The sequence below is a fragment of the Scyliorhinus torazame genome, chromosome 2, assembly GCF_047496885.1.
Source record: "Scyliorhinus torazame isolate Kashiwa2021f chromosome 2, sScyTor2.1, whole genome shotgun sequence".
NCBI classification, from domain to species: domain Eukaryota; kingdom Metazoa; phylum Chordata; class Chondrichthyes; order Carcharhiniformes; family Scyliorhinidae; genus Scyliorhinus; species Scyliorhinus torazame.
This window is the reverse complement of record NC_092708.1, coordinates 94,463,818-94,491,319: the sequence shown is the minus strand read 5'-3', so window position 1 is coordinate 94,491,319 and position 27,502 is coordinate 94,463,818. Positions and strand designations below refer to the sequence as shown.

Sequence of the window (27,502 nt, the reverse complement as noted above, 5' to 3'; positions counted from 1 at the left end):
ATGGGATGGTGAGTAGGGCGGTAAGCAGCCTATTGAGTGAGGTGGTGAGTCAGGTGGTGAGTGAGGAGGTAAGCAGGGCAGTGAATGTGGTGGAAAGTGGGGCAATGAGTGGGGCAGTGAACAGGGTGAACAAGTGGGTGGATGGCAAGCATTCAACTAGCACACAAAAATGAGGTCAGTGGCAGCGTGTATGCACATGTGGGCAGACTGGGTGCCAATGTCCTACTCCAAGCTCACAATGATGACACCTGCAGCACTGGGTTCCTGTTCTAGTGTGATTGCAGGAGGTACAGGCCAGGTTTTTCCGGCCCTTCCCACCGGCAGGATAGTCCGGTCCCCCCATAGGCGATATCTGCAGCGGGCTCCCCGGTGGCATGGCGGCAAGCAATGCAAATGGCCATTGATTTCAGCAGGTCCAGAAGGTCCCACCAGCAGCCAATGACCATTTGTATGACACCTATTTGTGAAAAACAGCCCTTTCTATAGGTAACTGACTATCATCTGCTGCCACCGCAGGGCAGCAGTGGCACAGGGCATCGTGACACGGTGGCACAGTGGTCAGCGCTGCTGCCTCACAGCTCCAGGGTCCTGGGTTCAATTCCAGCCTCGGGTGACTGTGTGGAGTATACACTTTCTCCCCGTGTCTGCGTGGGTTTCCTCTGGGTGCTCCGGTTTTCTCCCACAGTCCAAAGATGTGCAGGTTAGGTGGATTGGCCATGATAAATTGCCCAAAAGGTTAGCTGGGATTACTGGGTTACGGAGATAGTGGGGACGCGTGGGCTTAATTAGGGTGCTCTTTACAAGGCCGGTGCAGACTCGATTGGCCGAATGGCCTCCTTCTGCACTGTACATTCTATGATCTGTCAAAGCTAGCTAATGGCTTTGATCAGCATGATTTTTTGTAACATTATTAAATTGTCTGGCTCTTCGCCTTAAAAACTGAAACACATCTGCTCTAGGTGTGAAAACAGAGCAAAAAAAATTTGGTCAGCAATTTTTGGTTCCCTATTCTTAAATTTGCATGCCAGGAGTTGGCAATGTTGTAGTGTGCTCTCCTGGAGCATATGTAATGTTTAAGCTTTAGTATTCTCCCTGAAGTTAACATACTTGATTGAATTGTAAAAACCTGTATGATCAAACAACAAAGTGTATAAGATACACCTTGGAACAAAAACAAGTTGCATTTATATAATGCCACATTAAATCCACAGGATGCCTCAAAAGATACATTTAAAATATTCCAAAGTGGAACTTCTAGTCTAGGAGTTTTCCCTGCGAGCGCCTATCTTGAGGATGCAGAAATGAGGCGAGAATATACACAGGGGTTTATATCCAATTTTCACTCAGAAACCCGTTCAAAGTTAAGTTTAAACAGATCCCGTTTTTGCTGGAGCAAGGAAAAATCTGGACCAGGTATGCTTCCACAGACTTCAAAAACCTCACATCACCAGAGGAAAATAGTGTCCGGGAAAAAAATCTGATTTTCATCCGAACCCGACCTCAGCATGAGGCAGCTGTGCATTTTGCACACTCGGCTTCCCCAGCCTGCGAGAGAAAAGTAAGAAGTCTTACCACACCAGGTTAAGACTTCTTACTGTGCTCACCCCAGTCCAACGTCGGCACCTCCACATCATGCTATAAAAAAGAGCAGAGGAGAATAATGTGGAGTTAGGAATGCAGAGGAAAAATAGATTACCTCTTAAAAAAGAATTTGGGGCATTTTTGCACCGAAATGCACCTCTGCATCCTGACAAAAAAAAAAAATCAGCCAGATAGGCCGAAGGAAAACTTTTATTAATTGTTGCATCCTTCTATCTTAAAATGTACCTTGGTCAAATCGAGACAGCATGTAAAGAACTATGTGCTTCGAGTGGCCTAATGGCTGAACTCCTAGTCTCCTGAGCTCCTGCGACCAGAACTGCACTTCTGGGCAATTCTTAACATCTCACTTGTGAATGGTGACTGAAGTTGACATTTTTCTGCTGAACTTGCAAAAGAAGTTCACAAACAGGCCTTTTAAAGAAAATAAATATTGTGGATTAGGCCTCAATTGGAATAATGGGCAGGAATTGCACAGAGACATGGCGATTCTAGAGCATGGTCAGAAAAGTGGTCACGACTGGGATTTGAAAGTCCCCCCCCCCCCCCCCCCCCCCCCCCACCCCCCCATTTCCAGGAGAAACCATTGTCACTGGGAGGGGAAATGCTTCACATATGCATGATACCCAAATTTACCATAACATTTATAAGAGCTGCAAGGTTCAAACAGATCTGATTTTCATTGCTGCAAGCGACTGGAACTGCATTGTGTGACTCGACTTTATTGTCAAGTCGCACAAACTTCTGAAGGCCTTCTGAAAAAGGTCTTTTCCTTGTGCATAGAATTTAAAAATTGATCAGAGAATGTTTGCGACTAACTCCAGGGAGTTGGAGGAGGTGGACTTGTGGAATTGGAAGGGTAAATCTGTGTGGCTCTCCTTCACTGCACTGCTTGCACCAGAATCGGGTACTCCTGGTCGCAGAAACGGGGCATTGCCCCTCTGACACCTTTAGCCACTGACCTCCTTCAGCATGACAATGAGGAAATCACATGGGCAAGTAAGGTTTCTTGTTTTATTATTTGCTACACATAACCTATGTCCACTCACATGCAGGAACCTGATTCTCTAGCTCAGCAGTGACTGATGTTGTTGAGGGGTCTGCCTGAATGCAGGATGGCCAGGCATATGTTCCTGTCAAACCAACATGGCATCTTGTGCTCCCTCGGAGTAACGCTTGTTTGCGATGACAGTATGCTGCAATAATGATAATGGGAAAGCCACAAGTATATAGCTGGGTGATGAAAGGGTAGGTGGAGAGTGCCAGGACCACCTGATGCTAATAGGATTCGGCCACCTTCATGGCTGGTACTTGTGACGCTCTGCCAGCCTTACGTTAATACTGTAGCTCCTGCACTCATAAGGATATTTTTCCTATGGAAGGCCCATGATGGGCCATCTGTTCTAGTGTCAGTAACAAGTTGGACAACAATTACAGTTAGCGCTCACCTGGCTTGTGATATACATTCCTCCCACAACCCAACAACACACCATTAGCTTCCTACCAACACAGCAGGAACTGCTTACTGGGGGTCCTTTATACAGCCCCCGAGATCTGTTCGGCATGTAGGGCCCGCTTTCACATCCAATCTGCTTAGAGAATTGGCAGGTCCAACTCTATCCTGCACCCCCACCTCTCCACCCCTGGAGCAAAGATTGGACAACTTGGGGGCCTTTCTGCCAAGAAGGGTGTGGCAAGTCCCAATTTGAACTACCCATCTCGGTATAGCAAATTCTAAGGCACCACATTTTAGGAAGGATTTCAAGGTTTTGGAGAAGAAATTAAGATTTGCCAAGGATGCAGTATTTCAGTAACTTTGGAGAAGTTGAGAGAAATGAGAGAAACTAGGATTGTTCTCCTTCGAATAGAGAAGCCTAAAACGTGATTTAATAGAGGTGTTCAGAATCATAAAGTGTTTCAGTAGAGTAAAGAAACAGATACTGACCTGAATACTTTGGGTGGTGGGGTCTGGCTTCTTGCCATCTGAAGAGCCAGCGGGGATTTGAGTGCCCTGTAGCCATTTAATAGTAATAATTGCTTATTGTCACAAGTAGGCTTCAATGAAATTACTGCGAAAAGCTGGTAGTCGCCACATTCCGGCGCCTGTTCGGGGAGGCCAGTGCGGGAATTGAACCTGCGCTGCTGGCCTTGTTCTGCATTACAAGCCAGCTGTTTAGCCCATTGTGCTAAACCAGCCCCTAAACCAGACCTTAAATGCTTGACTTCAGAAGGGAGCTTCAGATGGAGGCAATCTCCCTGCCCACCACCACCCGCCCCCCAATAACTCGGGATCTAACTCTGTTTCATTTCAACCTTCCCCCATGCTAGTCCAATCTTCCTGCCTGCCTAGAAATTGAGGCTGGTTAGGAAAGCGCTGTTAAGTCCTCAATACATGCCCACTTAAGGGCCTCAACTGGGGCAAACATAGATTTTCCGTCCAAGGCATTGCCCGACCCAATGTAAATCACTGTGTGGTCGGGGTAGGCGCAAACCCAGATGTAACCCGTCTCTTCAGTCCCTCCCAGCTAAAATCACGCCACCGGGAAAGGGTAAAGTTTTGGCCACTGTTTCAAACGGCAGAAGGGTCAGTAACCAGAGGACAGAGATTTAAGGAATAAGTTGGCAAAAGAACCAGAGGCAAGATGTGGAAACGTTTTATTTTACTCAGCAAGCTCTTACGATCTGGAATGCACTGCTGAAAACAGTGATGAAAGCAGATTCAGTGGTAACTTTCAAAAGAGAATTAGGTCTATTTGAAAAGGAGACATTTTTAGGGCCAGGGGCATAAAATCAGTGAACATTATAAGCTGCACAATCTCCTGTGTTGTATCATTGTATAATTCTCTAAAAATGTTCATGACACTGCACCTGAGCAAAGGTGTGCATAGTGCCCTGTTGATGGTTCCTTTCCATATTTTCATATCCTGTTTAGTGATCACTCTTCTTTTCATCCATTTCACAGAGACAATCAATCACAAGCTGTAAATGTTTGCAGTCAATAACTGCCCTCTGCTGATTTACAAATGTAATGACATCCAAAACATGTAATAAAAATGCCACCTCTTGGCACAATACAGCAACAGCAAACACCTATTCAAAGGTATATTTCATTCTTATTTCTCCAAATGAGGAAATGTCATATTGTTTAATTAAATACGTGTTAAATACCGAGAGATATTTCAATATCATATGTGCAAATACACTGGGCGGGATTCTCCGTCCTGCCAGCCCTGTTTTCCAGCGCGGCAGGCCCAAGCCAGTAGCGGGAATCTCCGTTCCTGCAGCCGGCCAATGGGGTTTCCCATTGCGGTCACCCCCACACCCTGGACGAAGTGGAGGATCCCGCCGATGGAGAATCCCGCAGACTGTCACGAAAATTTGGGACAGGGTAATTATCATATTTTTAGTACCTAACATATATTTTATGGTACTGGAATAAGTTAATCATGTTTAATATTACTTATTTATTAGATGTACATAAGCTACAAATTTACCACAGTTATTTGGTCTAAAGCCCTTGTGCTGGATTTTCTGTTTCTGAGACTAAGTGATGACGCCGGCGCAGGATTCGTGGAGTTCCACGACAGCAAAACTGGCGACACACCCGGACCGTTTATTCAGCGACTGTTGAGGTGTTAGCATCGGCACCATGTGGGACACAATCGATTCCAATGAGAAATGGTGCCAGATTTATCGGATTTGCGACTGACATTCAGGAGGCTGACGAGCTGCAGCCGCATATATACACTTCACTCCCCACACACACCATCCCAGCCAACAAGATGGCACTGGCTGTGCTGGAGCACAACCTTCCTGTTGATGGGTTGGCTGGGGCCAGAGGGCACCTTGGAGGGTGCCCTGGGGGGACATCCATATGACCTGTGGCCCTAAGTTCACAGTGGGCAGTCTGAGACATGCACAGCTGCATCGCTGCTTCGCCGGCTGCGGCAATGGTGTTCCGTGCCCGTCCACCCCTACCCCAAGTGGCCACCCCCTGCTACTCCCCCTAGCAGAAGCCCCCCCCCCCGGCCAGCGGCACAACTGTCAGCAAACTATGGTGATGTTGGACACTTTCTGTACCCCCTCTCTCTCCTTCATCAGCTACGACGCCGGTTTCATGATTTTTAAAAGCACAAATGAACAGTGCCGTCGGGAATTTGGCCCATTGGAGGCGGAGAATCGCGGGGGGCCCGGAGAATACTGAGTCAGGCCTGCTAATTATATGCAAATGGTGTTTACGTGCGTTCTGGAACGCATTGGAGCTGCTGTCGAGACGACGGAGAATTGCGATTTGGCATCAAATTGGTGCCCGCCATAATTTCTGCGTCGGAACCGATTCTCCGCCCTACCTCATTTCCTGATTCCGGTGTCAACCGACGGAGAATCCGTCCCCCTGTTTTTGCTCCTTATGCACCCAGGAATTTTATATATGAACTATATATATATTATATATATGGGCCAAGATTCTCTGAAATCCCAGCCAAGTGTTGACGTCGGCGTCAACGGGCCTCCAGGCCTAGGCATTCACCCCTTCTTTGGGGGCTAGTACGGCGCTGCAGTGCTGTGTGCTCGAAAGCCACTGTGCCACGGCCGACGTGGGTCCGCGCATGCGTGTGGGTTGCAGTCTCCGCGCCGGCCCCCGGGCAATATGGCGGAGCCCTACAGGGGGCCGGTGCGGAGGAACATAGAACTCCCCCCGGAATTAGCCCACCCGCCGATCGGTAGGCCCCGATCGCGGGCCTGGCCACGGTGGAGGCCCCCCTCCCCTCCCCCTTCCCACCCCCCCCCCCCACCCCCGGAGTCAGATCCCCCCATCCCCGCCACCAGGATGGCCCCCGCAGCCAGCGCTCCGAGGTCCTGCCGGGTGGGACAATACGTAGCCCACGCCGGCGGGACTCAGCCCATCGAGGCGGAGAATCGCCGCGGGGGGCGCTTTCAATGGCCCCGACCAGCGCACCGGTGACCGCACGGATGCGATTGCCGCCTATTCTCCAGTCGGAGCGGCGTGCCGCGATTTTCGCGCCCTCGCGGTGATTTTCCGACCTGGCGCGGGATCAGAGAATCCCGGCCATGATATATATAAATTGGACAAGTATTGAAAGAGAGGAAATTACATTGAAGCCAAGTGGCTTCCCTCATACATAGGAGACAGCAGCAGGAGGAGTCCTTTTGGCCTTTGAGCCTGCTCCACCATTTATCACGATCATGGCTGATCATCCAACTCAATAGCCTAATCCTGCTTTCTCCCCATAGCCTTTTATTCCATTCTCCCCAAGTGCTATATCTAGTCGCCTTTTGAATATATTCAATGTTTTAGTATCAACTACTTTCTGTGGTAGTGAATTCCACAGGCTCACCACTCTTTGGGTGAAGAAATGTCTCCTCATCTCTGTCAGTACGGGGCAGCACGGTGGCGCAGTGGGTTAGCCCTGCTGCCTCATGGCGCCGAGGTCCCAGGTTCGATCCCGGCTCTGGGTCACTGTCCGTGTGAAGTTTGCACATTCTCCCCGTGTTTGCGTGGGTTTCACCCCCACAACCCAAAAATGTGCAGGTTAGGTTGATTGGCCACGCTAAATTGCCCCTTAATTGGAAAAAGAAATGAATTGGGTACGCTAAATTTATAAAAAAATAAAAAATAAAAATCTCTGTCGGTACTATGGTATTCTATATGTTTGTGTATTGTACCTGTAAGTGTATTGTATATGGATTATATAAGACCATAAGACCATAAGACATAGGAGTGGAAGTAAGGCCATTCGGCCCATCGAGTCCACTCCACCATTCAATCATGGCTGATTTCAACTCCATTTACCCGCTCTTTCTCCATAGCCCTTAATTCCTCAAGAAATCAAGAATTTATCAACTTCTGTCTTAAAGACACTCAACGTCCTGGCCTCCACCGCCCTCTGTGGCACTGAATTGCACAGACCCCCCACTCTCTGGCTAAAGAAATCTGAAATATGATTCTGTATACTTTCCCTCCTCCAATTTTCTTCAGATTTTGTTCTCTTGCCCTCTTGTTGCGAAGGCACTACTCATGTTAATGTTTAGGATACAGTTCTAAGCAGCCATCTTCCACAGATAAGGGAAGTGATATCTTGAGCCACTGTCCATTTCCTATTTGACACACTTACTTCCTGTGTCAAAATTGTTTCAGGCATGGGTGTAATGATGAGTATTTATTTCAATTGTGCTGTATGGAAATTAGCTTTATGTACTTGGCTTTCAGTCACCCTAGTGTTACTGGTCCACAGGCTTTGTGTCAAGGACTGCTCCTTTAGGTGAGACTGCAGGTAATCTTTTTAATATACTTTTACTAAAACAAACCTCTGTTCTGTCACTTTTAATGTTCATTTTGTTTCACAGACTTTATTTTGAGCCACCGCTAAGTAAGATTTTAAAAATTGTATTTTAACTATTCATTAGGCTACATGTTTCTCTCACTCCCATTTGATGCTTTTTCCCTTGGTCTGCTAGCCCTTTAAAGTCTCTCAAGCTAAGACACCTCGCCACACATTCTGTTTCCCTTATGCTGACCCACGCTTTGCGCAAATGTGCCTCCGGCCATTCACTTACTTGGTTCCACTCAGGCCTTTCAGCAGCAGTGCACACGCCCAACCACTTGCACCCATCAGTTTTGTGCTCAGGCTGTGGTGGATGGTCAGATTGGATGGAGAGAGAATACAGAGTGGAATGGTAGTGTACTGATGCATAAGCAGAGATCATGGTGGGATAGGGAGGATTGGGGGCTGAGGTAATAATGGCCACAGTGGGGTGAAATGGGAGATAAGGTAACGAGGGGTAATATGAGGTGAGGTGGGTGGGGACAATTGGGAAGGATGGGGTTTCTAATTACAAACCTGACCTGAGTGAGGTCAGTGTTTGAGGGGAAGAGAGAAAAAGGGAAGCAGAAAGCAACATGAGACTGAGGTAAGTGGAAGGATTACAGAGGTTATGGGTAATTTTGACATTGGCTATTATTGTAAAATGGAGAGTATTGATTCAGTCACCGGTCATTCATATCTCTCTAATTTCCAAAATCAAATTCTGGGGGAATAAATAGGCAGCTGAATTATGTTGCACATTTTATACAATTCCCCCAAAGTCCCATTGACTGATTAGTTCAAAGAGGATGGGATTGAATATATAATGGGGTATGGAATTGCAAGGTTACAGCAGAGCTGCTGAGGAACGCAGGCTACATTTGTCACGCATTTTTCACTGGCAAATGGGATCTCGAGCACATGGTGTTTCCATACCTGGTATATCAAATACCATTTTTCATAGAAACTAAAAGGAGCAGGAATGCAATATGATAGAAAGAATTGTTGACAGCAAAGAGGATAAGAAAAAGAGAGGGAGAGACAAAAGAGCAAAATGAAAGAAATAGAGATGTGTAAGAGGAAGGTTATGGGTAGATCTTCGTCTTTAATAATGCCTTTCATTCTGTCCCTTTATGTTATTGGGTCTCCTTTGTTGTCTCATATATCTTTCAGGTGAAAGATAATGGGGGTTCAGTACAGAGTATTTTGTGTTGGTGGCTGTGGTGATGGCGACAAGGCACTGGGTACAGCAGATGATGTGGAAAATGGGAGGTAGGAGAGAGAAAAGGGAAGTGAGGAGATAGAAAAGGGAAGAAGCATAACGGGAAGGGAATTGGAGAGGGAGGTGGTAGAAAGGAGATGTAATGTTCAGAGATAGTAACTAATGGAGTATTCATGATTGGGCATGGCAGGAGTAAGAGGGAAGTACTTCAGGCAAGTAGTACATGGCTAGGATGACGCAATGGCGCAGTGATTGGCACAGCTGCCTCATGACACTGAGGACCTGGGTTCGATCACAGCCCTGGGTCACTGTCCGTGTGGAATTTGCACATTCTCCCCCTGTCTGCGTGAGTCTCAACCCCACAACCCAAAAAGATGTGCAGGATAGGTGGATTGGCCACGCTAAATTGCCCCCAAATTGGAAAAAAAATTGTGTACTCTAAATTTATTTTTTAAAATAAATTAATAATTAAAAATAAAAAAAGTATTACATGCCTGCACTTTAGAATGCAAGTCTTAGTTGAAGAGTGAGTTGAGGGATAGCTCATGGATCATATTTTCCAGACTTGTATCAGCAAAGAAGAATTTGGCCAGAGGTGAGATGCACTAGGACAGAGAATGAAAAGGTGGGGGGCCAAATGGAACAAATACCTCCGGGAGGAGATAGTACGAACAAGTAGGAAAAGGTTAATTTCCGAGACAGTGAGAAATATGTGGTCAAGACCCGAATTTCTGCACAGATGGAAAGGCTTCTTGTCTTTGCAAAAAAGGCCCCAGAAAGCCAAATCTAGAAGTCCTGTCCCAAATCCGGACCTCACAAATTTTGCGGTGAGGGAGGCGGGGTGCGAGGAAATGGGGATAGATAAAACTTTGGGCATCTGTGGTTTACGGAAGCAGCTGCACATGTTAAAGCTGCCTTGTGTCTGATATGATTTTCTGAAGGAGGGAGTGGATAATACAACTTGTGCGCATTAGGCCTGGTAGAAGAAGGTCTCAACTTACTGGAATTCTTTGGAGATATCGGGAGCTCTTTTGGGTGGATACCAGGACATTTTTGGGAGAGGTCAGATGTACTTTGGAAGAGGTAAGGTGCCCTTTGGGACAGGTCACGTGCCCTTTGGGATTATTGAAAGTGAGCAAGAATGTGCATAAAAGGTGAATAAAGTAATTGGACTGTCAAAGTCACTCGAACTCTTACGGGCAGCTGTGAACAACAATCAGCTGTCAAACCATTTTAATCTCCTACCCCTTAATGTATTTTTTACTCCCTGCAGTGCTGAAAAAAAATCAGTGCTTGCTATTTCACTGTCGTTTGACAAACGTCTGAGAGCTACCATTGCAGGATTGCATGACAAGTTTCACAACCTATCACAGTAGGGTGCTAGACATTTCACAGTTTAATGAACACATCCAAGAGCTTATAAGTCTTTGAAGTGGAACTATGAATACAAATGCTTGCTCTAATAAGGGATTAAAGGACGTCTAATGTAGTGAAAGGGTGTTTATTGTCAATTAATGTTTTGCTTTTAAATAGTGAATCCATCAGTAGACACTAAAGAACTTTATTTAATCACTGCATGAATACTGAAATCTGTCCATGGTGGATGCTGGGTGAGTTGGCATGCAGGGACAGGGTCTAATAGTAAAGGGAGGTAATAGGGGGAATCATGTGTTGATATTGGGAATATAAAGGACCATGGAGGGAGAGTGGGGGGAGAGGGGCATAGGTTGACCTGGAAAGTCTGAGGGGGCATGCAGGGTGAATGGGGAGCATGAGGTGGCATGGATGAGGCATGGGAGTGTTTAGTGGGAAAAAGGGTGATTGCTGGAGAACTGTTTCTTTTATTTAATTTTGTTTCACTGAGTTGGGCCTTTCACTCAGCCTGGCTACACCAATCAGCAGCCCTTGTTGCCGGCTATCAGCTGTTTCCAAGGGTGGGAAGTATGTCTCACATAAAATCCCAGCCCCCCCCCTCCCCCACCCAGTAACAAAAATCCAAAATTTTTCGGCACTTTTTTAGGAGTCGGGTTTGCGGACCAGGGAATTCTCCCGCATCTGCGCACTTGACATGAGAGTGAAAAATCAGGTCCAGTTGGGACGAGGGAGCAATTTCATTACACTCTGCTCCAAACTACAGATTTTGGGAGAATTCTGCAATTTAGTTTAAATAAGAAGGCCTCTCACAAGATGTGCGGAATCACTTTAGAAAATGTCTAGCCTCTGTTCAAAAGCTGATTCCTGAGCTTAACTGGCAAAAAAGGGTTTGAACCCCCATTCCCACTAGATAGGACTTTTAACATGAACAATTTTCTAACTGATTTCATAGAAGTACATTGAAAAACAAATCTTGTTCCAAAAAAAAGATGTTGGGCTGGATTCTCCGTCGGCGGGATCCTCCATTTCGCCGGCATCGCACTCATGCCCACGGATTTTCCGATGGCGTAGGGGTGCCCATAATGGGAAACCCCATTGGCCGGCTGTGGCGGAGGTAGAATCCTGTCCGACATGACTTTGATCACAGAGACCAGTTTTAAAGAGAGTATTAAGGAAGAGAAGAGAGACGGGAGAGACGGAGGGGTTTAGGGAGGGAATTCCAGAGCATGGGATCTAGACAGTTGAAGGCACAGACACTAATAGTGAGGTGAAGGGAGCACAGATGTACAAGAGGTCAGACAGAGGAAAGGAAAGTTTAAGGAGGTTTTTAGGCCCGGAGGAAGTTACAGATAGGGAGAGGCAGGTTCATGAAAGGATTTATACACAAGGGGAAGAATATTAAATCTGGAGCATTGGCACTATAAGTCAATGTATTCCAGCAAGGACAGGGTGATAAAAGTGAGCAGGGTTTAGGGTAATCCTTTGGTAAGTTGAAGGGTCAAACAGGACACTACAGCTGCGAACAGTTGGGTTCAGCCTGAGGCAGTAGCTGGGAGGAAATTGGAATGAGTCGCTGTGGCTGGGGCAAAAGATGACAGCTTTGGCCTACCAGATGCTTACCTGGAGGAAAGTGTAGCTCATCAAAGAATGAACACTGGCCAACCAATCTGACAGTACAGATACAGTGAAGGATTCAGCAGAAATGGGAGAGAGGTAGTGTTATCAAGTGTCAAGTTGTAGAGTGTTACCAATGTTACCAATGTGGAAGCTAACTCCAAGACTGCATGTAACACGGCCAAAGATCTGCATACAGATAAAGAAACGGAGGATAGGTCTTTGGGCTCCAAAGGTAACCATGTGAGGCTGAAAGTAAAGCCATTGCAGTGGATGCTCCATCTACAGTCAGGGAGGCAAGAACAGAACCAATTCTAGTGACATCCCTACAAGCCAGACAAAAGAGTAGGAGGCATTGAAGTCGTATAGTGTGATCAGCTGTGTCAAAGGCTGTAGAGAGGGCGAGCAAGGAAAATGCATGAATACCACAGTCACAGAGAATATAATTTAGGTTAGGGTCAGTTAGGTGCCATTCCAGGTTTGGAAATCAGATCAGAGAGTTTTAAACAGGAAGATGCAGCTTGAATAGCATGCCTGAAAGAAGACAGTCAACAGGTCAGATAGCATCAGACCATAATACATTTTTGCTGCTATTCTATTTTACAGTGAGACTTTCATCTATTCATTGCACAATCTGGCCACTAGCTTCTCACAGATCACTCACAGAGATACCCTGAATGGAATTCGGCGGGGCACTAAGTTCCTGCCCTGCGGCTGCAGATGCAATCTGGTTCACCCCCTCACTGGGCTTGGACCAAATTGGCATATTTAATAAACATTTAAATATGCTTCATCGCCGTCTCACAGGTTTCCATCCCACCAGCATATCGGAGGCCAGCAGGAATCACTACTGGACTCCATCACCAGAGACCAGACATGATGGTCACGACAGGGGGTCCCTGAGGCCATTGGAGCGCCTGGATGGCCAGGAATATTGCAGGGCCATGCCCGGCACTCTGGCAGTGCTTTTACCAGGTTGGCACTGCCAGGGTGCCAAAGACCACTGCCAAGGAGTGCCGATTGGTGTCGGGCCTGGTGCTGGCTAGAAGGGGCATATCTGATGAGAAATCCTTTTCCCTGATGCTACCGATTCCTGTGGTTGGGAGGGGGGCTGCAATCTCACCTTGAGATCAGGGTGCCTTCGAAAATGGGACCCTTCTCTGAAAGGCTGGGTTTGCCAGCGGGTGCGATCTTCCGGCCAAGCTGCGACGGAAAAGCATCGCACCACGGCGCAGCATGGTCGGTGAAAGCCGGGAGACCCCGCTCCCGGGGTTTACCCTGCTCGCAACACCTCGTGAGATTCAACGCAATCTCGCGAGACGTTGCAAGGAGAATCCCGCCCACAATAGGCAGGATCAGTTTTTGGCAAATGGGCCTATCCCTCCTGAAGATACCCGCGGTACCTGAGGGTTTCGGATTCAAACCCTTTGCCTCGGGGATCTTGGGCGAGCGCCGTTTGGTACTGGACGGCCAGGTGGAACAGCACTCGTGGAGGTTGCCATGCCCTTTGGGCAGAGTGGTGCCCTGGCACTGCTGATGCCACTTGGGTACCAATGATGCAACTGTTATAGTCGCAGCACAGCTGTCATCCCCACCCTCCACCAGCATAGATACGTGCACCCCGGTGGGACATGTTAGTGGATAGGCTTCAGGGGCACAATCTGGTGAGCACCACACCACTGATTATGCATAACAGGTGGAGGCAGGAACCTCCAGGGGGACAGCAGTCAGAGGGCTGCTGGGGCCCCAGAATCCAGCTGGGTCGCAGCCTGATGCTGAGTCTGTGGTACAGAGCTAGCCGGAGCTGATGGCGACGATAGGGAGCAGCCAGGACATTCAGAGGGAGAAGTCAGTGTCACGCCAGCAGATCCATAGTTGATTGGAGGAGACCCAGAGGCTATGGGCTCAGGAAGTGGTGTGGCAATGATGGCACCAAGGCCAACACTGCCAGGGGGGTTACCGCAGTGGAGAGCCTGGTGCACAACGTCGGCACCATGATTGAAGGTGTCCAAGGCGCCGCGCAGTCAGTGACAGCTACGGCTGAGAGTCTCAGCAGAATGTTCGACTCGCTGGGGGATGTCACCCAGTGCCAGGCTGACCTTGTTGAGGTTCTGCGGGACATATCCCGCTCTCAGATGGACATGGCCGGGGCACTGTGGAGCTTGTCCCAGTCACTGAGGAGCATCGCTGAGAGCGTTGACACGATGGTGCGGACCATGGGGAACCGTCAGGACTGGCAGAGCCAGATGATGCAGCGACAACCAGAGCTCGAACCAGTTGCCCCTCCATCCTAAGGTGAACCCCAGGGCCCTATGGGTTCCAACCAACCAGGAGGAGGGGGCGCTGAGTGGCAACCCAGATCCATCCCATGCAGTGGCGATGGTGGCCACCAGCTCTCTTGGGTTCCACTCCTCTGATGAGGCTGCATCTCGAGGTCAGCGCATGGGACAGGGTGGCACAGCTGCTCATGTGCCGCCGACAATTGAGCCACCACCCTCCGGCCCCAGAGGGTGCCCACCAGGGGCATCGAAGGCCACGGGACGAGGCAGACAGCTGGCAACCTCCACCTCAGAGGGGGAGGGTGGGGATAGGTAGGGGGTGAGGAGGGTGGGAGGAGTTGAGGGTGTGGGGTGTGGCAGCATCACGAGTGGGGTATTGTACAGCACATTAAACAACTTTTTGCACAACCATTATGATGCCTCTGTCACTTTCTTCTGCAATGCAGGCTGATCTCCGAACCTTTTGCCCATCACTCCAGGCATCCGCCCTTTCCTGTGGCACTCACCCACCCTCCGGCTGTGGATATGTCCCCGGAGCTGTGTCCCATCCCCTGGGTGTTCGGATGTTGCATGTGTGGTGTTGCCTCCTGCATTGTTCAAGCAGTGTCCAGGCATCAAGGTCTGATTGGGATGCTAGGCAATGACCCCCCACATGCTACATGGCCCACGCACCCACTGGAATCCACTTGGATTGTGTGAGGTGCTCACTTAACCATGATTGCCAATTCCCTATTAGCAATAGCCTTCAGCCGCACAGCCAGAGGCCTCAGCAGTTGGTGGGGGTTATGGATGGCAGGCGAGCAGGAACAAAGGTTGCTCCCAGAATGGGTACATACGTTCCAGGAATTGGCATGGTGGTGCCGCGAGCGGTTGTCCGCGCCCCCCCCCCCCCCCCCACAACATGGCACCTCCCCCATACCCTCCCACGGTGGCCCACTGCTGCGGAGGAACCTCCATCCCCGGCCAAGGGTCCTTCATCCCCCACCGAGCACTGGGCTGCAGGCCCAGCATCCCCAGGCTCTTTGCCTGTGAGCAAAGATGGCTACCCACCTCCCCGGCTCCCCACAGAAGCCCTTCCGCCAGGCTCACGTTTTTCAAAAGGAGCACTAATCGGCACCAGTGTGACCACTTGCTGGGGAGGTCACTGAATGACAGGAGGCCATTGGTTATGGGGTGGCTCCTGTTAGTTGTATGGAAATTGGGCTCAATTGGTGATAATTGGGTTCTCGTCATGCAACGGTGAGATCCCGATTTCGTCTACGGGAGCAGGCCAGTTGCATTGCAAACTGTTTGCCGCCTGGTGCAAATCTCGTTTTTGGCCTCTCCAGCTATTCACTAGCCTCGTTTCGCTGGAGAATTCGGCCCATTGGTCTCCCTCAGTAATTTTAATTTCTTGGGCGAAATTCTCCGGTATCGGCGCCGACTGGCGCCCAAAACGGCGCAAATCAGTTGGGCCAGGCCACCATGGGGGCACCCCCCGGGGCCAGATCGACCCGCGCCCCCCCCAGGACCCGGGAGCCCGCCCGCGCCGCCTTGTCCCGCTGGTAAGGTAGGTGGTTTAATCTACGCCGGTGGGACATGCATTCTAGCAGCGGGACTTCGGCCCATCCGGGCCAGAGAAACGTGGGGGGGGGGGCGCCAACCGGCGCGGCGCGATTCCCGCCCCCGCCGAATATCTGGTGCCGGAGAATTCGGCAACCAACGGGGGCGGGATTCACGCCAGCCTCCGGCGATTCTCCGACCCGGCGGGGGGGGGGGGGGGGGGTCGGAGAATCTCGCCCCTTAAGTCCACCTTAAGAGTTTAAACAAAAGTTAGAGATTTTGTAAGATAAAGTTTTTCTTGTTGGCATCAGCCTCTCCCAAAAACTTTTGCTCATTGACTCTGAACTGAATTTGTATGCCTAACTTCCCAAGAAGCATCAGCATTCTTCCACTGTCAGAGACTGATGGCATATATTTCTTCAGCTTCAGGCAGTTTCTACTTCGCAGTTTATCAAATAATTTTGAATCATTTTAAAATAGTACTCTCAAAGCTTTGAAGTAAAATTCACACTGAGTAATGTTTATTTTCTGAAAAGGTGTGTGAGCAGGAGAAAGAAGGGACTTGTGTCAGAGAGAGTGAGTGGGAGTTAAGAGAGGTACTGCTTTTCTTCATTTACTGTTACTTCAAATTTTCGACAAGGCATCAGTTGAAGTTTGAAGGCAATTTATTATCTAAAGCTCTGTTTTATTGACATAACATTTTCATTTTCATTGTGTATGCATGTAGGACAGAGATTACATTTTCTACCAACTATGAGACAGTGAGACAGAAGGAAAATGGAAAAGAAAAGCCAAACAGAAACAGCAGGCAGAAAGGGGCATTCCACATTCTAAATTGAATTTGTAAGTAAACAAATGGCTGAGAGAAAAAGATAGGAAACAGACGATGGAGAGAGCGTAAGAGGAAAACTGGTTGAAAATAAGGAAACCTAGCACGAGCTCTTAGAAAACCAAATAAGTATTTGGGTCTGAGGTGAATGGTTACTAATGGAATTATTGAGGAGCGACAAGGAGGGATGATACATGGAACTGTTCAAAGGAAAAGAGGTCAGAACAAAGATGGGAGTGAGTGAGTTACAGCAAGAGGAATGGGTGATATAAAGGTTATGGTGCAGGCACTGTTTGAGACATCCCAACCAAGGCAACCTCGTGGGAAAACGCCAGAAGAGATTGTTTTTTTCCACTTAAATTGGTGGTGTAACACTTCAAAAAAAAAAAGGGAATTAGTAGCTCGGGTTAGCATTTACGTTTGGAGAAGATTGAGTTTGGTAGCTTTGAGAGGAAGTGGCTGAAGAATTTGGGCAATTTATATTGTGTGGGAGTGAGACCGGATGAAGCATGAATAATGCGGAATAGGATAGAAAAGGTTTGCTGCCACATGCTCTGTACAAACCCCACCCAAAATGTTGCCTGGAACATTGCGTGGCTTCTATTTCCAGCAGGATATATTTAGTTCAGTAGAGTTATAATCAATATAATTGCAGCTTTGAGAGTATTTCCTGCTCCCAATGCAAACACCTCTGGAACAAGGAACGGAATTAAGAGTTCTCAATATAAACTACATCAGCAAACCTGTCCAGGGATAATGTTACAGAGTCATGACAGAAAGTTAAAAATCTTGTAGAATACTTATATGTAGTGGAAACATACATCTCCTCGTATGTAGAAATTTCTGGCATACCATTTTATGTAGATAAAGCCCCAAATTCTTGGCTAATCAGAAACTGTAGTTGAAATATAAACATTTCCATTGGAGTGAATTCATTAAAAAACATGTAGCAGTCAGTATAAAGCAAACTACTGTGATCTGGAAATATGTTGACGTACCATTGTCACTGGATGAAAACCCTAGAATTCCATTTGGTAACAGCATGGTGAGTGTACTCACAGAGGAGTAGGCCATTCGGCCCCTCGAGCCTGTCCTGTCATTCAATGAGATCATGGCTGATCTGTGGCCTAACTCAATATACCTTGCCTTTGGCCTATATCCCTAAATATCATTGCTTAACAAAAATCTCAGATTTAAAATTAACACCTGTTCTAACTTCAACTGCTGTTTGTGGGAGAGAGTTCCAAACTCCTACCACCCTCTGCGTGAAGAGGTTCTTCCTAACATCTCTTCTGAAGGGGCTGTCCCTAATTTTTAGACTATGCCACCTAGTTTTAGAATCTCCAACCAGTGGAAATAGTTTCTCTTTATCTACCCTGTCTTTCCCTGGTTAATATCTTGAATATTTCAATCAGATCACCCCTTAACCTTCTAAACTCTCGTGAAAACAGGCCTAATTTATCTAATCTCTCCACGTAACTTAACACCTGCAGTCCAGGTATCATATTTGTAAATCTGCGTTGCCTTCCCTCCAAGGTCAATTTATCCTTCCTAAGGTGTGGTGCCCAGAACTGCTCACAGTACTCCAAGTGGGGCCTAACCAGGGTTTTGTATAGCTACAACAAAACCCATACATATATATACTCCAATCCTCTGGATATAAAGGCTAGCATTCCATTAGCCTTCTTGATTATTCTCTGCACTTGTTTGTGGCATTTTAAAGATCTATGCACTTGAACCCCCAAGTCTCTCTGTACATCCACTGTACCTCACCTCGTCCCATTTAGAAAGTAACCTGCTCTATTCTTTATTGGTCCAAAATGGATAACCTTCACCACATGGATGGCAGCAGTTCAAGAACACGGCCCAGCACCCACTTCTCGAGGGCAATTATGAATGGGCAATAAATGCTGGCCGAGCCAGTGATGTTCACATCCCATAAACTGATATTTTTTTTAAAACTGTTGGTTAGAAATGATGCAACTAAAAGAGAAATTAATATCTGAATGAACGTTTCTCATTTCTTCTTGCGTCTAACAGTTTTAACCACCCGTCCATGGCTGGAGTCTACATGTCCGGCATTGGCATTGTAAAAAAAGCTCATATGCCCTTTGAGGGCATCTCAACATGAAGACCCTTCCTCTGTTGCTCTCTGCAACTTCAGTGGTGGCCACATCTATCGGTGCAGCTGCCAAGGCTGCCAGTTCTCTGATCAGGCTGCCATCCTTAAATGGATAGAGGTCGTAGCAGTGGACACGTAATCGGCTGCTGGCAGTATAATTTCACCCGGGATCCCAATGTCCACCCGCTCGGCTTCAAAACCTACTTTCAGGCCTGGCAGCAGGATTTTACTCTTGCCATGAAAATTCTGGCCAATGTGTCACAACTGAAAGATCGGTGACTTCTGGTGACCGTGATATGCTGAGCGGACGCACATCAGATGGCTTTCCTCCCAACCAGAACCAACAAAGACACTTTTAGATGAATTTGACCCGAAAAACCAACAAAAATCAACCTCAATGGAGGAAAAGGAAAAACAGAGGGAGGGATGCCGGCGAATGGGAGCTCAAGAGGCCACCGAGCGGGCAGAAGTGCTGGACAGGGCCACGAGCAATGGGCGGAAAACCGGCGGACCCAGGAGGCGAGGAGGCCCCAGCCGCCCAAGAGAGGGGGAGATTATCGACCCGAATGCCAGCCTCCCCCTCCCCACCAGGAGATGGGTGGAGGGTCTTCCTAAAGACGTAACTGGCAGAATGTACGGACTGTGGGCCTCCCGGAAGGCATCGAGGGCAGAGACCCGACAGACTATAATCGGCCAAATGCTGGGCAACCTAGTCGGGAGGGACAGCTTCCCCAACGCCCCCAAGATTCGACAGGGCACACAGGTCGCACAGACCGAAGCCCAAGGCGGGAAGCAGCCGAGAGCGATCATAGTGAAGCTGCATCAGTACCAGGACCGTGAAATGATCCTGAGGTGGGCCAGGCAAACAAAGGCGAGCACATGGGAAGGACATAGAATCCAGATTTATCAGGACATTGGGGCAGACCGGCAAAAAAAAAGGCGGGGCTTAATCAGGCAAGGTCGGCGCTTCACAAGAGTGGGGTGCAATTCGGCATGTTCTTCCTGGCCAGACTCAGGGTCACGCACCAGAATAAAGAATACTATTTAAATACCCCGGTGGAGATGTGCACCCTTAGGAATTTGAAACTGCTAACCATCTCTAACTGCTAACCATCTGCTAACCATGCAGGGCAGCAGGGTAGCATTGTGGATAGCACAAATGCTTCACAGCTCCAGGGTCCCAGGTTCGATTCCGGCTTGGGTCACTGTCTGTGCGGAGTCTGCACATCCTCCCCGTGTCTGCGTGGGTTTCCTCCGGGTGCTCCGGTTTCCTCCCACAGTCCAAAGATGTGCTGGTTAGGTGGATTGGCCATAGTGTCCAAAATTGCCCTTCGTGTAGGGTGGGGTTACTGGGTTATGGGGATAGGGTGGAGGTGTGGACCTTGGGTAGGGTGCTCTTTCCAAGAGCCGGTGCAGACTCGATGGGCCGAATGGCCTCCTTCTGCACTGTAAATTCTATGATAATCTATGATAATCTCCACCTCGGCCCTGTTGATGCTGACAGGGGTGTGTACAGTACTTTGCTTCCTGAAGTCAATTACCAGCTCTTTCGTTTTGCTGGCATTGAGGGAGAGATATGTTGTCGCTACACCACTCCACTAGGTTCTCTATCTCCCTCCTGTATTCGGACTCATCGTTATTCGAGATCCGGCCCACTATGGTCGTATCGTCAGCAAACTTGTAGATGGAGTTGGAACCAAGTTTTGCCACGCAGTCGTGTGTGTACAGGGAGTAGAGTAGGGGGCTAAGTACGCAGCCTTGTGGGGCGCCGGTGTTGAGGACTATTGTGGAGGAGGTGTTGTTGTTCATTCTTACTGATTGTGGTCTGTTGGTCAGAAAATCGAGGATCCAGTTGCAGAGTGGGGAGCCAAGTCCTAGGTTTTGGAGCTTTGATATGAGCTTGGCTGGGATTATGGTGTTGAAGGCAGAGCTGTAGTCAATAAATAGGAGTCTGATGTAGGAGTCCTTGTTTTCGAGATGCTCTAGGGATGAGTGTAGGGCCAGGGAAATGGTATCTGATGTGGACCGGTTGCAGCGGTATGCAAATTGCAGTGGATCAAGGAGTTCTGGGAGTATGGAGGTGATGCGCTTCATCATATAACTCCATCATCATATTAGTTTAGTTCTTTTCTACATATTTTAATGAATAATTTGCCTTCAGTTGCAGGTTACATATGGGGACGTTTTTCTACTGGAAAGGAATAGTGTTGTTGAGCAGCAGCATTTCAATTCAAAGTTGGGCATCCATGATTATCAGCTGTTACGTAGCTTCCAGGCAGAAGAAGAAAAGGTCATTTGGATCTACCAATTATGCCAAGGTCTGCTTCTGGTCATGAAGCACTTTGTGGAGTGAAGTACAAATTTGGCAGAACAAGAGGAAGTGAAACAGCCACCCCATCTGATTTTCCTTCTGTTGAACTTTGCTATTAATACCAAATGATACTAATCTCCCTCAGTCATGGCCATTTGTGAGCTATTACATCTGAGAACAGAATATCACAGCTGGAATAATTTGAGGTGTTGCAATTAAATAATCCAGATCATCCAGATCTTTTTACTAATTAATGTACATATACTTTAAAAAGATCTAAATAGCTCCAAGTTATTGGGCAACATGGAATTTGGAACCAACAACTAAACGATATTGTGTGTCCCAATTGTAGCAATTTTCACTCCAATTAATTATATCCATCGAAATATGGATATTACATTTCACCAACATTGGCATTGCAATGAAAGTAAAAAATATTGTGCAGCATTTAATACAACCCTGACTTTTAATTAAGATTAATATTTTACTAGTGAGGCCCTAACATCATTAGTAAAAGCTGCTAACCTCTTGGCCATCTTCCACAGTGCATGTTTTGTGCAGTAGTGTCTAACACATTTTCACGGCATCAAATGCTGCATGGATCAGCTGTGACACTGTGATCTTTGACATTTTCAATCTGGAATAGGGAACTGAACTGAGAATTCCTTCTGCCAATGGAGCTGTTTTGGAATAAACTTTATATTTATCAGTTGTTTACTTAATGTACAATTTACTAATTGGCTGGCACAAATGATAGTAAATGTATCCAAAGAAGAGTAAATTACTCATTAACTAATAGGCAGAGGAAGCAGTGCCATACCACCTTTTCCTTTAACGGAAGATCAGAAGTGATGAGGCATGTGCGTGCGTACGCATGTTTATATGTCCTTACTCTCAAGAACTAAAAGTACCCACTACCCAGAGACCACTTCTTCCTTCCTGGCAATGAGATGAAGGCCTGGACTTTAGTGCTTTTGGATGTGGTTCTAACGCCTGTCAATGTCAAATTACCACTAACCACCACACCTTTCTCTCAGAAAGCTAAGTAGGCATGCAACGTGGTTTAGGAGCCAAAACTCTGCCCTCCCTTGGTTGACTGTCACTGGGAAGGAGGCAAATACAGTAACAGTGCAACATTTAAAAAGCTTCAGCCAATTAAAGGGCAAGATAACAGAAAGATCAGAAGGCCCTCTTATCAGCAGCAGGAGGGGCCCTATTGTGAAGCAGCTTTTTATTATGCTTCAGTAACTTCCCATATCTAATAATGCTTTCACCTACATTCATATAAGAAAAGCATCACTCAGCAACTAAGCGCTAATACTTTCTATTTTACAGCTAGCATTCACAGTGAAAAGCAATATGTTGAAATTTACTTGGGGAAATATTTCAGACTTATTCAGTAACTACATTTAAGAGGTACTTGATAAATCAGTTTTAAATTTCACTAATCTAACATCTTGTAAGAACACTTGCAACCACCAATTAATAGTACATTACTGTCTATGCGTGAGGATCATCCAAATGAAGCAGGCATGTACTGAAGTATGAAATGACCTGTAAGAGAACAATGCCTTTTCAAATATCATCTGAAGAAATGATTAGAGTCATTAATTCCATATTGAAAATAAAATCAGTGGTTATAGACTATAACTACATTTTGATTGTTTGCTTCTGCGAGTAGCTTGTTATAAATAATTCTAGACTACTGATTTATGTAGTGATAATGTACTGATTAAAATCCAAATAATATTATTTGCAGTGGGATTTACAAATATGAGAATCTTATAAAAGCCTGGATGGTATAATGGGAAATTATATGCTGGCAGTCAACACATTTGTTAATGCAGAAACAGTAGGAGCAATAATAATTTTACATGATGAATGCTTTTAATTCCAAGCTGTTTCATACTGCCTCTGAGGATCAATATAAAAGTTGGGAAACACACAGAATAATTTCTAAGTTACCCCCTTCTTGTTTTGTTCCTCCTATCCCTTTTCTCCTTTGATGTGGTGTGGTTCCAAGGACATTGCATGCTTTCTGAATCCTCATTCAAGTGACCATTGTTCATGTGTGTTCCTCGTTAGTGAGGGTTGGCATCAGAGCTCGTCCTGAATGTGTCCGCTCTGATATCCACACAACTGCACTTTACAACAGGAAACACAGGAAATCTCAAGAGCATGAACTCCGCCTGGTTTTCTCCTCCCTTACTGAAGGTCCTTAATGCTAGGATTGAAATCTTCCTAACCTGCGTAACTCCTCCACTGACTCAACAAACTAGTGACTGGGTAAGCCTACTGAGCCATCAGGTGAGTCCTTGCTGAGTTATCTTTTAACTGAAATGAGGCAGAGTGATGATACTGAACTTGTGAACCTAATAACGGCATAAAGAAAATTCAGGCATTGTACCAGCGGTAGATATATTTACATTTGTATTTCTACAAATATGGAGTTGTACTCCCCGCTAATATCATACCAGTAAACCTTCCCCAACAGTTTCCTGTGTACTACCTTGTCATAGGTTTCCTGCACGTTCCCCACATAAGACCTGAATGTGAAAATAAAACTGCTTAAGGGACAAAATGGAGTATAGGAATAAAACATATAACGAAAGTTAGAGGGTAAAATACCACACTTCCGCTTCCCCCAATCTATGCAAGCCAACCTTAGCAATATTGGGGCCCGAGTTAGCATTTCAGGTTGACAATCTTTTAACAAAGAGATTGTCACCATGTTATTTATTAGCTTAAAAACTGTTTTTGTCAAAAATTGTTTTTTTTTAGATAATTTTTGTTGTCTTTGGTGTTAATTTTACACTGTATCAGTTATGTCACAAAGACTTGAGCATTTTCAGAGTGAGGGATATTTCCACAGACCTGATGGTGATGATGGTATTTTGAAACTTTTCTTAACCCAGAGGTTTGGGTTAACCCAGACCTTCCCACACACTGTTGAGTTTTACCTTAACCATGTGCAATTTTCACCTGGTGGGTTCCACACTCAGAGGTCAGGATGCTGCCAACATGGCTTCCAGTTGGGAAATGGTACTTAGGACCAGGCTACAGGAGCAGATAGGGGGCCAGAAGCTGCGACTGGGAGCAAGGGGTGGGATTCAATCCCTGATCCCAGGGAACTTTGCAGGTAAGTGGGTTTTTGATGGAGGTGCATGGCTGGGAGGAAACATTTCTGCTCCTCCTGGTCCACAGTGCCACTTGGCCATCTCCTCAAATCAGTCTTAGCCTCCCTTCAGCCTTCAGGTTTTCCAGGTGTGGATGCCCGCCAGCCATAGTTAAACTTACAAAGCAGGTTAAATCATAGGTTGCAGGCTCCTTAAATATTTAAACCTGAAGGGGACAGATTGGAGGTAGGTTAGAGTCAGGTTTCAAATTTAACATCTCACCCAACTCCAATGCACCATTCTTGGGAGGGTTAAAACTTGCCTCTTTGACTTTCTGCCTGACTTACTGCATGCTTCCAGAATTTTCATTGATGAGAATTTCTTGACAAATGTGGTCATCACCAAGGTGGCCAATTCGCTCAGGAAAATATACTGGCCGGGATTCTCCAATAATGGGGCTACGTCCCCACGCCTGCAAGAAATCGCGCGTGAATCACTCTGGGCTTACCTTGTGAAAGTCCAGGATTATTCTCCGATTTGGAGGAGGCTAGCAGGGACCCGGAGTCGTCCTCGTAGCCCCGGCTGCCGATACGGGGCCCTGCACTTCCGGGAGTGAGGGATCTGCGCATGCGCACGGCAGCGGCCTGCATGAGCTGCCCCATGCGACATGGCCGTCCCATACCGTGGACCGGAACCAAAAACATAGGCCCCCCCCCCCCCCCCCCCCCAGATCACGCCGACCCGCGGATCGGTGGCCCCAGATCGGTAGCTTGGCCGTCCTGGAGGCTTTCCCCGGTGAATGATCTCCCTACCCCACACCAGGGCGGCCACCGACTGAGTCCGCAGCCACCCCACTGAGTTTCCGACGGGTGCAACCATGAGAGAACCACACCGTCGGGAACTCGGCCAGCTGCACTCAGTGAATTGCCGCCGCGGCCTCTTTCAATGGCCCCCAACCGGCGCCACGTCTGGGACCGGAGAATCGCAGGAGCAGCGTCAGACCCGATCTTGATTTCGATTGCGATTTGGTCCGATTGCGATTTCGGCGCGGGGGCTCAGAGAATCCCGCCCACTAATTCTAAAGTGGCATAGCAAGAACAGCGGGACTTTGGATCAGTTTTACTCCCAAATTTACTCATTTTATTCTTCCTGAAGTCAGGCACCAAAAAGCTCGGTGAAGGCCAAAGGATTAACCATTGAGCCGCTCCACTAGTAAATGTAAAATGTAAACTCCACTAGTAATTGACTTATAGTAACATTTATTGGGGCCGAGGAGCCTGCCTCATCTCTTAGTCATAATCAATTAGTTAAACTAAGAAATCTATGATGACGGTTTCTATGGAGGGGCAAATAAACAGGAGATTTTCATATTAAGAAAAGCATCTTGGATATTTCTTCCCTCACTCACATCCTCAATGTAATCAAACCACTTATTACAATGACATTTGCTGATGCAATCTTTTACCTGAATTCATCGACAGGTCCGATGCAGGTATGTCCAATTGGATGGCGCTTTCATCAGTCTGCCTGCTGTTTTCATCATTTTCCTCTGCAGCAACAGGGCTACTATTCAAATCCTGAGGTGCCTGCCCATCTTTATCAACAGTCAACTTGTCCAGGTTAGCATCATCAACATTGTTCTGTACCTCAGTTGACAATTGTTCACCTGCTACATCTTGACTTTCTTCTGCTGGATCTGCATAATAAAAAAATATATAAATGTACTTGCTTAATAATGTATACATAAGTGACCTGATGCTTTCAGTTTTTAAACCCCCATTTTCATTATTTTATTCCCTTTTTATATGCACTACATCATCCAGATGTGTATTTGGCTTAGTCGTTAACACTATGGTCAGATGGTCATGGGCTCAAGTTCAATGCAGGACTTAAGCATAGAAATTAAGCAACTGCTTCATGGAGCACTGTATCCTTGAAGATGCTATCCTCTAAATGAGAGGTACAACCAGTTCCTGTCTGTTGTTCATGTGGACATTAAAGTTACCAACAGCTCTTCCTGAAGGGCAGTAAGTTCTCCAACATTAGCTTCTCAAACAAATCTCACTGTTGTTTGTTGTTTACCGGCCAATAAATATCTGCCGAACTGTCAGCTGATCTATTCTAATTTGCTACAAATGCTGTAAAGCAAGGTAACTCATCACAATTTTCCACCTCTCGGATCCCAAACTGATCACCTGGGCAAGGCTAGAAATGGTTGTAGTCAGGAGGGCAAACAGCCGTGTGGCCCTCATGGATGCAACATATACATGCAACACCACACTACATCATTCTCAAGAATTGAAGACTGATCAGAAAGTAGACATTTCAATTGATTTTCTATGTAGCGGAATACATGCACGATAACATGTATAAAAAAGGTTAACTTCTGCAGTTGCAGAATAGAAACGTTTACTGCCACATATTTTAGAAAAGACCAAGCTAAACATTATCGTGTCCAGTGCCTTAAAATGCATGACCTTACAACTTCTACGGTAAAAGATAAACTCATATATAAAGGAAAGAAAGTGCCCTGTAATTTAATGCAGCTTTATGCTTTTACAGTTTAAATACAGCAACAATCAAAAGAATGTGTCTACGTCTTACTTTCACCTCTGGAACATGATTTTCTGACAGATAAAACATGCACCATGATTATGTCATCGTACTGTAGGTTAAAAAATCAATTGTATTTTTAAATAGTAAGGGACCTCTGGCATTTGGAAAGCGAAAGTTTTTTTTAACCTTCAAATAAAGGAGATGTTGTTCCGCTATTTTATTTTGCAGTGCTCAGTTTCCACTGAGAATGGTCAAAGACACTCAGTAAAAATTGACAGCACCCATTAACTTCAGCATTGGTAGCTCTACTTCATAACCTCAGTTAGGAAATACACATACTGTGCAACAACAACCAGACTCGCTAAAGGAAATGCTCTGGAGTATTCTCGATTTTGTAATAAAATCAGTCGGCCATAAATATTAAAAATGTATTTAGAGTGTGCTACAGCAGTATTATATTTTACAATAATTGTTTAACTATAATCCGCATTCATTACTCTTCAAAACACGGTTAAATCACTTGCTCTTATTAATAGATGCATACACAGTTCCAAAATTCTAATTTGCAAAGTAACTCAGTGTAAATGAATGGAAGTCATTTATTAATTCTGCATA

General features: G+C 46.5%; 1 protein-coding gene across 1 annotated transcript in view; it reads right to left on the bottom strand.

The window, feature by feature from the left end:
- ifih1 (interferon induced with helicase C domain 1) overlaps nt 1–27,502 on the bottom strand; it is a 209,436-nt gene that overhangs the window by 131,605 nt on the left and 50,329 nt on the right. The window contains exon 3 of the mRNA XM_072474262.1: nt 25,797–26,027. Coding sequence (XP_072330363.1) covers nt 25,797–26,027 — 231 coding nt within the window. The remainder of the gene's footprint in view (nt 1–25,796; nt 26,028–27,502) is intronic.